The sequence below is a fragment of the Doryrhamphus excisus genome, chromosome 21 (assembly GCF_030265055.1).
Source record: "Doryrhamphus excisus isolate RoL2022-K1 chromosome 21, RoL_Dexc_1.0, whole genome shotgun sequence".
Lineage (NCBI taxonomy): Eukaryota > Metazoa > Chordata > Actinopteri > Syngnathiformes > Syngnathidae > Doryrhamphus > Doryrhamphus excisus.
Window position 1 is genome coordinate 645,609 of NC_080486.1, and position 14,398 is coordinate 660,006.

Genomic DNA, 14,398 nt, shown 5'->3' on the forward strand with positions numbered 1-14,398 from the left:
CAAGCCGTTCTAAAGTGCTTCAAGAGAGTAGTGCTGTCTCACATTCAAATCAGCAGATACCCCGGACCCCCTGCAATATGCCCACCCGCCCAACAGATCCTCTGCTGCCCAGCCCACCTGGAAAATAAAGACACCTCCATGAGCTAGCTCTTTATTGACTCCAGTCTAGTTTCAACGTGGTAATCCCCCACAAACTATCTAAACTGGGACTCCGGCCCACACACTGCGACTGGCGCCCAGACTCCCTGGCTGGTAGGCCACAGTCTGTCAGGATTGGAAACAGAACTTCATCCACCACCACAACAAACATTGGCACCCCACAGGGTTGTGTCCTCAGCCCGTACTAGATGCACACTATTCACATATGACTGTGTCCCCTCCCGTGAGGGCGCCACCATCCTTAAGTTTGCAGATGACGTCGCAGTGATTGGATGCCTCACCGGCAGGGACGAGGTGGCGCATAGCAGGGAGTGACCGGTCAGGTGACATGGCGTGAAAACGACTACCTGGCCCTCAGCACGGATGAGACCAAGGAGAGGATGGTGAACACGAGGAGGACAGAAGAACTTATTGGTCACTGGGACCACCCAGCTGGTCAAGAGGGTTCCACAGTGGCTGTGCTTCAGAGGAGGCGGAGGAACGTTGGCATGTCACCTCAGATCCCCAGTAACTTCAGCAGCTTCACTTCGATGCAGACACTGAAGAAGACTGCTTAGGAGAACCCGAGGAGTGAACCGCCCTCTCTCCAGGACACTACCAGCGTAGAGTCCACCATCCTTAAAAACCCCACCCACCCCCAGCACTCTTCACACCCTCAGGGCAAAGGTAGAGAGGTGTGAAACTCCTTCAATCTTCCATCAGACTTTTAAAGATCTAAACCTCCATGGAGTCTATTTCCCTGCTTCAAGTGTCGTATTTATTAGATCTGCTCCTGCTCTTTGGCCATATCCTATTGCTCGACAGTCCTTCACCACTGCAATGTTGACATTTCACTCACGAGAAACTCTACTAGAGAGCGGGACTTGACATGAACTTCGAGTAGGTAAGCGTCTCTCCCACAACATGTCCTTCAACCATTGAGCATCTCTATCAATGCTGAAGGCCAAACAAAAAGTCATAGAAATGTTTCCTTCAAGGGTCACACCTGTTTCCTTGAACCAGAAGCTCCACCCGCGACAGAAACAAAGGTGGCGTTGATGATTGGGGGGGGGGCACAGGCCATAAAAGCTATGAAAAGGCCCGACAGAAGGCTGCCGTATTGTTTTTGCCTAAATGGTGGCAGCTGGAGGTTTGACTCCTTGCCTGGCTTGTATTTACACAAGCACTCGCTGCGAGGATGGAATCCTAGAATCCTATCTAGGATGGAATCACGGAGAGAAGGAAGGCTTTCAACTTAAAGGACTTTAAGCACGTTTGTGTTTGTTTATTTATTTTATTTGTGTTCATGAGACAGCAAATTTAGGTGACGTTGGTGTTTTGGGGTTCTTGTTCTTCCGAAGATAAGACATGGAATTCTTCTCATAATTTATTAATGGCAGCTGCTAAAAATCCACCATGGGGCCAAAGGAAGTTCCTTTTTGATAATTGAATTCCATCTGACCAGGATGTACTGGAAGTCCACATCAAAACTATGATTATTATCTTGAGCATTGGTTTTGATTGTACATGTAAAAATATTAGTATACTCTCTGTTCTCGATTCTCGATTCCCTCGTCTCTGCATCTTGAATGTTTTGGGTTTTCCGGGACAGACTCATTGGATTTCCATGATTTACTGTTGCCTTGGTTTTTGTACATTTTGTACATTACGATTTTTGTCAAACCTTCAGCAACACATGAATTCTTAAAAATAGGCACCACCGTGTTGTTGTGCTACTACTTCGTCAAATGCATCTTCCTTAAAAGGAAGTCATCCACCAACGTTTAGTTTCATGTTTACTAAGTTAGGATTCCCTAGACCAACTTTCCATGTTCTATATTCCGTATATTCATATTCTTTGAATATTCTTGAAACTGTGCTAAAAGTGTTTCTTCTGGTAATTGGTTCCCAATGTTCCCCAGGCCTCCCATGACCAGGACTTTGGCAGGCATCCCAGCCGATGCCTCCAAGGACCCCCAAGGACCCCATATACCCGCAATGTATGCAAACACGCGAGCCTTCATAAATAGCTCCATAGCGGCAGCCACTTCCAGGAGGGGAGGGGGCTTGGCTGGCGAGGCGCCACCGTCGGTGCATCAGTCACAGGGGTACATTGGTCAAGTCAGAGCCTGACAAATCCAGGGTGTTATCGGGCCTTTGTCCGGCCTGCAGCTGTCACTTACCAAGCTCGTGGGAGGGGATGGGGGGGGGGGGGGGCAGAAGGGAATTCATGACCTATCCCTGCAGCCACAGAGGACTACTGAGGCATTTAGAAACGACACGTGAGCTAAGAACACACCAAAAAAGGAAGAAATCCAATCAGATTTCTTTGGGAATATGCAAGAAGAGAATATGGGGAAGTTGAAGGAAAGGCGGAAGGAGCAAAATATGTCAAAGTCTTCCTTTTGATTGCAAAGTCAAGGCTGATTCAGCGATAGCAGCCTAAAAAACATTTCATCTACATTCTCCTCCCTAAAAAATGACCAGAAGTAATAGCAATCTCATCTTTTGTGCTGCCCTCACAGAAGGTCCCGTATCCTGTCCATCTTTCCCAAACCTTTATCTCTCTGTCTTTGAATTAAATGTTAGTCTACAGTGCGATGAAATAAAGATGAGCTACGCCTTTGACTTGATTCAAGATTGCCAAAGGGCCCCAACTGAAGAAGGCCACGCTATTATCTGCCGCATTGAGGTACCGAGGCTCGGGCAAAAGGGAATTTCAATCAGCACGGATCAGATAACGTGCTGGTTTTAAAGTCATACCGGAACGCCACAGTTCAGCTTCCTTCTCTTTAGTTCGACTCCTGTCGTTCCGTCAAACTTCTGACTTGTTGGGATTTTATTCTGATTGCAGCCTTCTGTTGCTCTTATTGTGATTAGTAGGGCCTGACCCCTGACACAAACGGGCTCATATGACCGATGTTCTGCTCTGTGATTGGACGACGCCTTTATTAGCTGCCGTCGGTGTTTATCAGCCAGACTGAGACTCGACATGTGACACAAGCAAGTGCAGGGACGGCGTTGTTTGCCTCCTCGCTCTAAGCCCCGTGGTGTCGGAGACATCTGCCAAATCCTCCTGGATCAAAGGATGACTATTACACAGGCAGGAATCCGCAGGCCCCCCCCCCCCCCCCCCCCCCCCCCCCAACTGCAGCTTTGGAGGACTCATGACCCCTGTCAACAGTTCAGTTAAAAAACACAGGTGGGATGGGAATCAGACGTGTGTAAAGCTGCAGTCCTCAAACGTTAGCTTGCATCATTTTTACATTTTAGAGTCCTTGACATGATTGATGAAATCTGCTTAAATATGTTCCATATTGTTTGTCGTTAGGTTCTACATTGTTTGAGTTTTGAAAGCTAACACGAGACGTTTAGACTTGATGACAAACGAGCGCTCTCATTCAGGGTCAACTCCAGAAGTGACGCCATGACGGTACGGTCACTCAGGCAAACCAACATGGCGCCGTACGAGACGGCACGGTGGCAGTCAGTGATGTGGCAAGACTTTTGGAGGATCAACACACATTTGGAGATCAACCTGAGAACTTTCAGAACTTGGACTAGCGCTGAACTGCGAACATGCATGGTGCCATCAAGTAAAAACGAAGATAATCCCAAACAATATACGTATAACGTATTTATGTCGACTTGAAGAATCTTGTGTGCTAGTCGGTCAGCGTTGGAAACCGCTATGAGATCTTCAAAGAGAGGACGGAGGTGGACCTGGACAAAGGGAAAGAATGTTTACATGCATTCAGGAGAATCTTACCCAACCTGGAACGCCAGAAGTTGCTTCTGGGACGGGACCTGGCACACCCAAAACCAAGCCATGGTTCTCTGTCAAAAATTGTGACAAACAAGGTATGTAAAATATAAAAAAAATTGCTCAATAAGCAGAAAACATTCCCCTCAAAGCAGAAAGGAGACTAGCAAAGACCAAGTCTAAAACCCGAGACAAAGGAAGCAGCAGCAAACTAAAACACGGCCCAACAGCTTGAGTCATTTTCCTCCAATCTTGTTATGGCGGCAAAATAAAGAGTCTGGCCTTAGAAGGTTGTAGCGCACTAACTTTATTTACCTCGCGTCTTTTCCCCGTGATTGTATCTCTTCCTGCGGCAAGTCCCACTTTGAACAAGATAAGCAGAAACAGACATTTGGGACCCAGTCCTGTCGGCTCGTTTGCTCAGGATGTGGCTCGCCGTTGGGCATGTATGGAAGCGTCACTTGATACGTGGAACCTTTTCTCTGATGCACAAACACATGGCTTAAATTCCACAAATATAACGCTTTCTCCTTTTGCTGTGACACTTGAATAATAATAACCACTAAAACTGTCCGAGGGAAACTGGTAGCCGTGCCGACTAAATACGGTACCCAAAACAGAACTTAGAAACTACTCAGCTATTCTTTTGACTGCAGACCCCATCCATCCCTGTCCTCCCCGAACGCGGATCTGCCTGAGCACGTGGTTTGAAGAATCCAGTGAAGTTGCTGCACTTGAACGGAGGGAGAAGCCCTGCAGATAGTCTGGATATTACTGAGGCCGTCTTTGAACTTCCATGTCTAATCCCCACTCGCTGAAGTCTACCCCCACTGCCAGATATCTCTTCAGGCAATTTCATTCACGTTGGAAAAATGTATATTGGATTGCTATGCCGCTGTAGTTTCCGTTTGGTGGAATCGCTCCCTGGCTGATGTTCACCCGGTCCGCACGCCGCCATCGTGGAAGCAAATGTTGCTAATGAGCCAAAGCAAGCCTTGTCTTTGATGGGTGTGTTAGTGTGTGAAATGAGGGCGATGGATCTCATTGTGTGTGTGGTGGGGGGGGCGTGGGGGTGTACGCCGCCTTGAGTGGTCTTGTTAATAGCCGAGGTCGGGCTTTTTCTGGGTCAATCATGTCGCTTCTGGTTGCGTGGCTGCAATGCTTTAAAACGGGGCGGGAACCTTTTTGGCGAAGACAAGAAGAATATAATTAGCCTATGAATGTATTCTTTTTAATTGTGTTTTAATCAAGCTATCCTTATAGTAGCCGTAAAATACTTCTCACCATGATTGGGATTTCCGGTGCCTGGGATGGTTTGGTCTTTTCGCCATCTCTTTGTCTAAAGGCTTGGCTCCACAGGATTAGCTAGCTGGCTATTTCACCAAAGAGGGGACGTTTACTTCTTGACCTCTAAATGACCCGGGTAGGCTACCACTTTATCCAAAATGTTTTGGACCCAGAAAAAGCAGGATGACAGCTAGCATAGCTCTGCTAAAATGGATGCATGGATTCAAATGCATGAGCATATTTTGAGGATATTTCCAATGTTGCTGTTGCCGTAATGTAAAATAAAATGTCAAATAAAGGAATTGTACAGCGCTAGGAAGTATGTGCGAGCCAGAGCTCTAACGGCTGATCTTTAAAGCACTTCCATCCTTGCTGCAGGGTCCGAGAGCAACAATTAGAGACAGAAGGATGAAGGTAATGGCGTACTCTGGACTCCAGCTCTTTGTCTGTTGTTGTTGCGTGCATATTGATCGGTATCGGGAGATGACCGTGCAACCCCGTTCTGCAGTCCAATGTCCAATTATGACTGATATTCAAATAATAGCAATAATAACACCGGACTTGTTATGACAGCAAGTGGGGTTGAAGAGGCGTTCTTGAGAATAAAGGAGGTTTGAAAGAAGCTGTAGGAACATATTAGCGGATGAAGCCCATTGATTTTCTAATGGGCAGCTCTTCACATAACTGGAAGCATTAGATTCCTCACACTCTAGTGAACCACTTAATTGCGACCACTGTATAAAGTGACTACTTCCTGCAGTTGTGTCCACATAAGCCATCTGAATCAAATGGGGTATAACTAATACAATTGATTTTGGTAAGACAGGAAGAAAGAACACGATAACCAAGTGCTGCTGAAGGCCGGGCGCTAAGATCTGCGTGTCGTCCGTTTCTTGTGCTTTTAATAAAGTTTGATTGGCAGCGTGTCCTGCAGCCTGTTATCACCTCGGGGATGTGCACACTCCATCTCCGATTGTTGTCATAATTGCCCCCAGAATCCTCTGAGTCCAAATGGAGAATGGCGTCAGCGCTGACGTGCGTACCCCCCGTGTAGGTGCTCCTCACAATAAGAGTGGCAGGTCCTCAATGCGTGTTAAGTGTTCATTAAAAATATCCATTCCGGTCTTTCTCTTTTATTCCCGTCCATTTATTGTATGCTTTTCTTTGGCCGGCGATGGGCCGCCTTTGTCCTGACTCACGTCTCTCTTTTCTCTCACATGCTCTTCATTAACCTTTCACTCCTTTCACTCGGCAACCCCCCGCTACTTTTATCTCCCTTTCCGTCCCTCACCCTATCTTCTCCACTCCCGACACCCCACGCCACCCACCCCCCATCTCTGTGGAGCCCAAATTCCTAACCCTTGGTCGCATCCCTTTGGTATGCATAAAGCAGGCTTATTATCAGGCGGCTTGTCTCATCGCAATCGTGTGTTGTTGGCCGCTGCCTCTGTAGCTGCTGATAAAAGGGGTGGGGGGGGGCTGATTAAACTGAAGGAACAGCTATTGATTCCTATTGACAGGCCTCTCCAAGCCCTTGAATGATGGGGATGGAAATGAGGGATTTCCACGGTGTTTAAAGACTGCGTGCCATAAAAACTTACATTCTGCTGTTGGAAAGAGACATGCATCACTGCGAGTGGTTCACGAGGGACACGTTCCCTCTCAAAGCGTGCTCAATCAAATCATCTAGCGCTACCGATCCATGCGGCCGCGGTGCTGCACACGAGCCGGCTGATGGCGATAGCTGCCTCAGCTATGTACAGGTGACATCATCGCGTACCACGAGTTAATTAAGTCCAACACGGTACCTTGGGTGGATTGACACAATACTCTGCTGAGCAGTCGTGGACAGCAGCGTGTCGAGCGTATTCTCGTGATGCCTTCACCTCAGTGACTTTTTGTGAAATTGCTTATTGCGGATAAATAAAGTGTTTCAAATCGAAAGATTTCTGACTTCCGTGGCGTCACACCAGCTGCTCTGAGTATGTGCCCGAATACAGTGCACCTTGCTGGGCCACAGCAGGCGGCTCCTCCCCCTCTATGCTTCTCCTGGTAGTCGTCATGTCATGATATTTCGTTAGGACGAACCAACAGGTTAAAAGTATCACCTGTGCTAACACTCTGACTCGGGGCCGGGCCACAATGACCCGTTACCCGCAAATGTCCACCTCCACTACTTGGATTGAAAACAGCTTGTTCCCCTTTCCTCCCCTCAGCAATCAGACGGCTCCCAACAACCATGACCGGATACAAAGACTGAGGCACGAGTTCCAGCAGGCAAAGCAGGACGACGACCCGGACGGCCACCGCCACTCGTACAGCTTGGATCAGACTGGGGTGAGTATCTGCTGTGGTTCAGGCACACAAATAAGTGGACAGAAACGTGGCCTCGGAATCAACCGCAGCCATCATTCCATGACAAATGTCAAAGCATCGACCTTTAACTCGGAACTAATTGCGTATGGGTCCGCCTGAGAAACATAACGCACGTGCTCTTGGAACGCGCACGGAAGACGTTTGATGTCATCTGAAACGTAGCGAGGGAGGGGGGCAAATTGAAGACATGCTGCTCATTATGATTTTGCTTCGACGCGACAGAAGTCATTTTTCAAATTAACGCTTTTAAATTGCATTTTTTAAGTGGTTGGCTTAATGTTTGATTGATCGGCACCAACAAGAGGATTTACTTTTCATCATTGGAATAATACAAGAAAGTTAATTCCTGACGCAATTTCATCTTTTATTTCTCACATTTAGAGTTGGGGAAAAAATACTTTGTGATATTAGTCAGTCGGTACTATTGTCTGTGTACTTTTCATGTGCATATCTGTGACGGATACCAACTGGTGTGGCTGTGAGGTGGTACTTTGGTAAACCTCCATCCCGGACGCCTCGGCATTCTGGGTGGCTTGAGTGGTATTGTCTGAAAACAAGAACGCAGTCATGTTTGCTAAATGCTAAATGCTAAAAACTGCAGGTCAAAGTGTGAAAGTAATTCACTGCTATGAGATGCAGGGCTTGGCTGACATGGCAAAGATCGGCTCTTGTTTTTCTTACTGGTTCCTGTGAGCCTGAAGAACACCAGCCCTGAAACCCCCACCCACCCTGACAGGGCTAGATGTATTTCCTCCGGATTTGTTTCCACGTTAGCCCCAATCATAGGCTAAATCTGAAATTGGGCATCTTTCCCTGTCGTTTTCTCGGTCCCTTCCCTCCCCAGCTCGCTGTCCAAATGAGATACCATCTGTTTGTGCAGCACTAAGCAGTCTCCGCTTTCCCCCCCCTCAACGTCTGAGCTTCTAATTGCGTGTGATTGTTGACATTGTTGAGTATACCCCCGTTACTCTGATGGTAATAAGATACAGGGCCGGCCTGGGAGTCCTGAAGTCTATTTTATTAGTCGGCTTTCATGTTATTTCAGTCATCCCCGAGCAAGGAATCACGACGGCTAAACTTGTTTGGGATAGACACGAGCCCGTCTGTCACATTTTGGCAGCGATCAGGGGAACTCCTGGGAAAACTGACTTGAAGCTGACTCCAAGCTCGAGTCTGGATCCCGAGCCAGGATCCTGACTGCTTCAACAGATCAGTCGTACTCCTACGGACTGAATCAGAGACTCCTTTGGACAGTTTTACCTTGATCTTTGTTCTGATGGATCTTCTAATAGAAATATGTCTACTGAGTCACAGTGTGGGCTGTACTCGACCTGGTCTCTATTTGGAGCTTGTTGTTACTGAGCATTCATGTTTAAGCGTGATACAAACCATTCTTTGACAATATTGTTTTACGTTTGGGCAGTAGAGCAGAATAAAAGCTCACCAGTCCAAAAAGATGACCTGTGCTGTCAAAGCTTGGGGTCACGAGACCAGACAAGACACGAGATTGGGTCTACAAGAACGAGACCGGATGAACATGACTTTTAAGAAAAGTACGATGACAATGTTTGGAAGTTAAATGTTGACGACAGATGAAATATTTGGGAAGCAACTGGTGGGCCGGATTCAAACGCTTGACAGGCCGGATGTGGCCCCCGGGCTACAGTTTGCCCATCCCTGCTGTATGTGTATGCTAGCAGCCCCGCCTCCACCCACCCTCAAGACATAGAGACCAAATCTTTTCTTGTCCAGTGATTCATTAATTCATAAATCAATCCATCCCTTCATCCATTCATTCATTCCTTCATCCATCCCAGGCCTCCTTCCCAGGCTTGGTCATTCTTTCAGTGTGAAAAAAAAGTGAAAATGTGTAGTTTTCATAGTTTTCTCTTTCCGATGCGAGTGATGTCATAGGCCACATAGATCAAGCAGTCAACACTCACAATTAAAAGTTGACACTTCTTGTTTTTCTGCTTCTCACGCTGTTCAGGGAGAGGAAGTTTCCAGATGTTGCCCATCAAATGTTCAGCGTTATCCAGAATTGTTTGTGTCCCTCCGAGGGCAGCAATAAAATCCATTTTGGAGCTGTTAGGTTTGCGCACCAATAAGCACGAGCAGGCAGATAAGTCAGAGCGCCATGCACAATAACTGCAGCTTGTAAAGTCTCTTTCTTTCCTTTTTCCATTCATCAACGTGGTCTCTACCACCGCTTGGAGAAACGGGGCCGCTAATGCAACATTTAGCTTGGGAATATTTGCAAGCCAACCAAAGAAAAAGGTCAAATAACGATACATTTTCCTAATTGTGACGTTATTTTGTCAGCAGAAAAATGGCTGGTTTCCAACGCTTCTTTATGTTTTTTTTATGAAACATTACTTCAGTGTCATTTGTATTTTTCATAGAATTATCTTTTTATTGGCTGGGAGACGTCCCATGGTTCTCCTCCTGCCTCATAAAATGTGTTTTAATGCCTGATATATATAATATATCAAGTGTCTGTCGCTACCTATACGTGTACTGTACATGTCTATGTACTGTAAAGCCACAGTGCTTTGCTCTTAGGGGGTTGAATATGGCCCATTATTAACTCTAATCACGTTTGACATATTTTTGCCTATAATGAAGCATTGTCCATCATAAAAATGAAGTATAATACAAATATAGGGCATTCAGAGATGCATTTAAAGATGTTATGTAGTACTCTACACTGGTCACTAGGTGTCAGTAATGTAATGTAATGTAATCTTGGATGAGACACACAAGCACCAGACTTGATTACCAGAAGGTACGGGTTTGTATTGCGGCCTTGAATGATCTCACATCAAGCACAATGATCGCCAACACACTAACCCGTTCACCCGGCCCCCCCTGGCCGCTGTGGTGTGGGGAGGTGTCACTACGCCAGTTATCACTATCCAACCCTACAGAACCACAAACATTGTAGCACGACCTAATTCCATGTCAAGGCGTGTCCAAATCCATTTAACAATCCATCAGCTGCCGGCCCCCACGTTCGATCCCCACAAAGAATTTCCATAACGTCCCTTCAGCTCATCTTCACCGCCATGTTTTAGCGGCCTGCAACCCGGGCAACAAGTGTTTCATATCTTCATCATTGCTGACATTATTGGATAAAAACAAACACGGACGTTCCTTGATTTGATTTGAGCACATGTCCTGTTTGATACCACCTTTTATTCCAAGATCCAAGGTGGAATAATCTGATTCTCCTTCCCGGTCTAATGCCATTACGTTGACTGATTTCCTCTCCTGGTAATTTGTCATGCGTCCACCCGTGCATGGCGTCATCCGCCCCAACCCTTCTTCTTCCAAGCCAATTGTCACATGCCCACATTCCTCATCACTTCCTCCCAAATCACATTAGGAGCGTTCAGGCAAATCAGCCTCTTTTTACTTTTCCAGTTGTGGAGACGTTTTCACCATATGAGTCCAATTTGCCGCACAATTGAGAAGTGAGGAAAGGACCTGCTGTTGACGCTGAGTGAGATGTAATTGCGTTGTTATTGCAGCTGTCCGAGCCGGGAGAAAAGACCAGGCGCGTCCAACTGCCCGTCTTGGCTGACGGGCACTCCAAGTGCAGACGCCACTTTAACCTTTCACTTTCCAACGCCACCGCGACAGCAGCAACGCGGCTCCGACTGCCCCCACAAACTATCTTTGTTTTTAGCATTTCACCAACTTGATGATTGAAATGTATGAAAAAACATTTCCAATAAATAGGATTCAATAGGAATACATTTTCACCTGTTTGACTAAATACAGCTTTTAATGTGATTAGAGCCCCGTAGACATGACATAACACCCCTATAGTCACTGTTACACTCACACTATTCTTTGTTTGCATTATATTGCATTCTTTCTTTTGGAATCACACCCTCGGCCAGCGAAGGCTTGCCGATGAGACCCCTCCGTGTGTTGCGTTCAATTGCTTTGTCATGTTCTTCTTTCAGCCGGCTTGTTATCAGTGCGGAGTGAGCCGACGTGTCCGTGTCGGCCTCTCACTGAAGCGCAGCAGCGCCATGGGGAGATATGGATGTTTGTTAGCGCTTTTATCTGGCATGCTGATCCCAGTTCAGTGGAATATTCCATGTCAAGTCACTTTGCTAACATGGGGGGGGGTCTGTGCTACCCCTTTCCAAGCCTGTTTTTAGGGAGGAAGTCAACAATAAACAATGAGTGACATGACCTTCATGTCATAACCCATTTTCTTTATATTGTAGTAGTATTGTAGTAGTACAGTAGTACTAAGAGTAGCGTTTGTTATTGGCATTATAATTAATGGAAATTCATGAATGTCACAGGTCGCCAACGGGACGGACAGACCGAGCGGGCGCCATTCGGTAGCGGTGGAAAAGCAGCATCAGGAGGACCATGGCGGTTTCCACCAGGCACAACGACAATACAGCTCCCTGCCACGGTACGTCCGAGTCCATACCCGCGTGAAGACAACGTTGACCCGTTCCGGGTCATCCCATCCATGCCTTGGTCCTCTCCAACGATGACTTTTCCTTTTTTCTGTTCTTTGCCTTCCTCATGCCACCCTTTTATTTTGGTATATTGGTGGACGGGATGCTGAGCGGTCTTCCATGCCGATGTCCTTGGATGTTGCCGTTTCATATCACTGGTTGCACTTCCTGTCCGTGTCAAAGCAGCCATATTTGACATGTCAAACATCATATTTCATGGACTATTTTATTTCATTCATTTTCTACCGCTTTTCCTCACGAGGGGGTGCTGGAGCCTATCCCAGCTGTCTTCGGGCGAGAGGCGGGGTACACCCTGGACTGGTGGCCAGCCAATCACAGGGCACATATAGACAAACAACCATTCACACTCACATTCATACCTATGGACAATTTGGAGTCACCAATTAACCTAGCATGTTTTTGGAATGTGGGAGGAAACCGGAGTAACCGGAGAAAACCCACGCATGCACGGGGAGAACATGCAAACTCCACACAGAGATGGCCGGGGGTGGGGATTGAACCCTGGTCTCCTAGCTGTGAGGTCTGCGCGCTAACCACTAGACTGCCGTGCCGCCCTACTATTTTATTTTTAGTTCATAAAATTAAAGATTGTATTTTTATTTAATAGTCATTTTGATTGCTATTTATTATTTTTTATTATGGAATCATTGACCCGCCCAAAATGGATGCTTGGCCCACTTTAGTGTCCCGACCCACCAGTTGAGAATTCCTGCTGTAAAGTGTAAAAACATTTCTAACTTATGTGTGTGTGTGTGTGTGTGTGCGTGTGTGCGCTTGTCCAAAGCGACTGCCGTCTTAGGAGATTTTGATCTCTCTTGTCAAACACCAATCATTATTCCCGGTGCCATCCCATTTCCCCCCCGCCTGTCTCGCCACGGTCACATTTGGGTCGATTCAAACATGTTTCTGTCCATACTTATGGATTTGCGGTCCACGCCGACGCATAATCGATGGCGTCTGCACAGACCGGAGCGATCTTTGCCTTCCTTTCATGGAAGTTATCTGCTGGCATCTCATGTGATGTGACAGTTGATGTTCTTCTGTGGAGAAACTGGCTGCTGATGAAAGCCGGCCGATTGTGGCTGATGTTCTATGATCTCGTGTTTTCTAGCAGACACTCAGATGTTTGACTGTGTCTAAAGTCTTCCATCCCCACATTAGTCAGCATAGTTCTCCTCGGTTCCTCCGGAACCGTGAGACTTGGAGTCCAAACAAACACGAAAAGAAGTCATGCTAGCTGCTTATGTGATGACAGGCATGCTGGGATGTGAGGATGGCCGCTGATGATGAAGGCTGCGGTGGGCGAGGACCAAAGTGTGATAGCCGGGAAGACTGATTAGCTTAAGAGACGCAACGCACACGTGTGCACGTGGTTAAGATAAGGTCTTCGACGCTCCGCCTTCCACTCAAGGAGCTCCTTTACTCCGCGATGACGTGAGGCACTGGCCACAACATTAGGTACACTGGTAAGCAATGGATGGCAGGTTTGTCACATCCTACACATATGTACATACAGTACATACAGTACATACAGTAGTGTGTACTTCCACCTTTCATCCTGTCTTTGCACTGCCGCAGTCATTTATGTTTATTTTTGTATTCATTTAGTTTTATTGAGTTTTTTTAATGTCGGTTTTTTAAAGTAGCACCAACCAACCAGAAGAAAGTCCTCGTGTGGTGTGAACGACACACGCCAATCAAGATGCTGAGTTGGTGATGCAATGTCTATGTTGAGCAGTACACGAGTATGTGCTTATGTAAGTTGTGTTGAGTGTGGGGGGGGGGGGTCAGGAAAACGTAACAAAACTGACAGCAGTGTACCGTCCAGGTGGGACCAGGAAGTGACGATCTTTGGCTCAGTTTGATATTATTAGTTCCTAATGTTGCAGCCGGCGAGTGTCTATGTCAGGGGTCAGCAACCTACGGCTCCAGAGCCGCATGTGGCTCTTCAGCCTCTTTGTTGTGGCTCCCTTTGCAATGCTCAAATATTTGTTTTAACACCCGAATGAGGAAAATATGCATCTTTGTAATGACTTTTGAAATAAATCTGACTTTCTGTGAGGCCATATACTAGCAAGAGTACTTGATCAACTCTGAACTACTTTGATACCCCAAAATTCCCTCCAAATCTGGCAGTCAATCAAAATCTTGGGAGACTCGCAATTTGCTCTGGATGTGAGCATGTTGCTACACATTTCTTGCACGTGGAGAACATGCAAACTCCACACAGAGATGGCCGAGGGTGGGATTGAACTCGGGTCTCCTCACTGTGAGGTCTGCGTGCTACCCACTCGACCGCTATGCAGCCCCTATATTCTGCTGTTAA

At 46.7% G+C, this 14,398-nt stretch overlaps 1 protein-coding gene across 6 annotated transcripts in view; it reads left to right on the forward strand.

Moving 5' to 3' along the window:
- LOC131108418 (partitioning defective 3 homolog) overlaps positions 1 to 14,398 on the forward strand; it is a 192,215-nt gene that overhangs the window by 172,919 nt on the left and 4,898 nt on the right. For all 6 annotated transcript variants that reach the window (XM_058059327.1, XM_058059333.1, XM_058059332.1 and 3 more), the window contains 2 exons: positions 7,405 to 7,525; positions 11,887 to 12,002. In XM_058059327.1, coding sequence (XP_057915310.1) covers positions 7,405 to 7,525; positions 11,887 to 12,002 — 237 coding nt within the window. The remainder of the gene's footprint in view (positions 1 to 7,404; positions 7,526 to 11,886; positions 12,003 to 14,398) is intronic.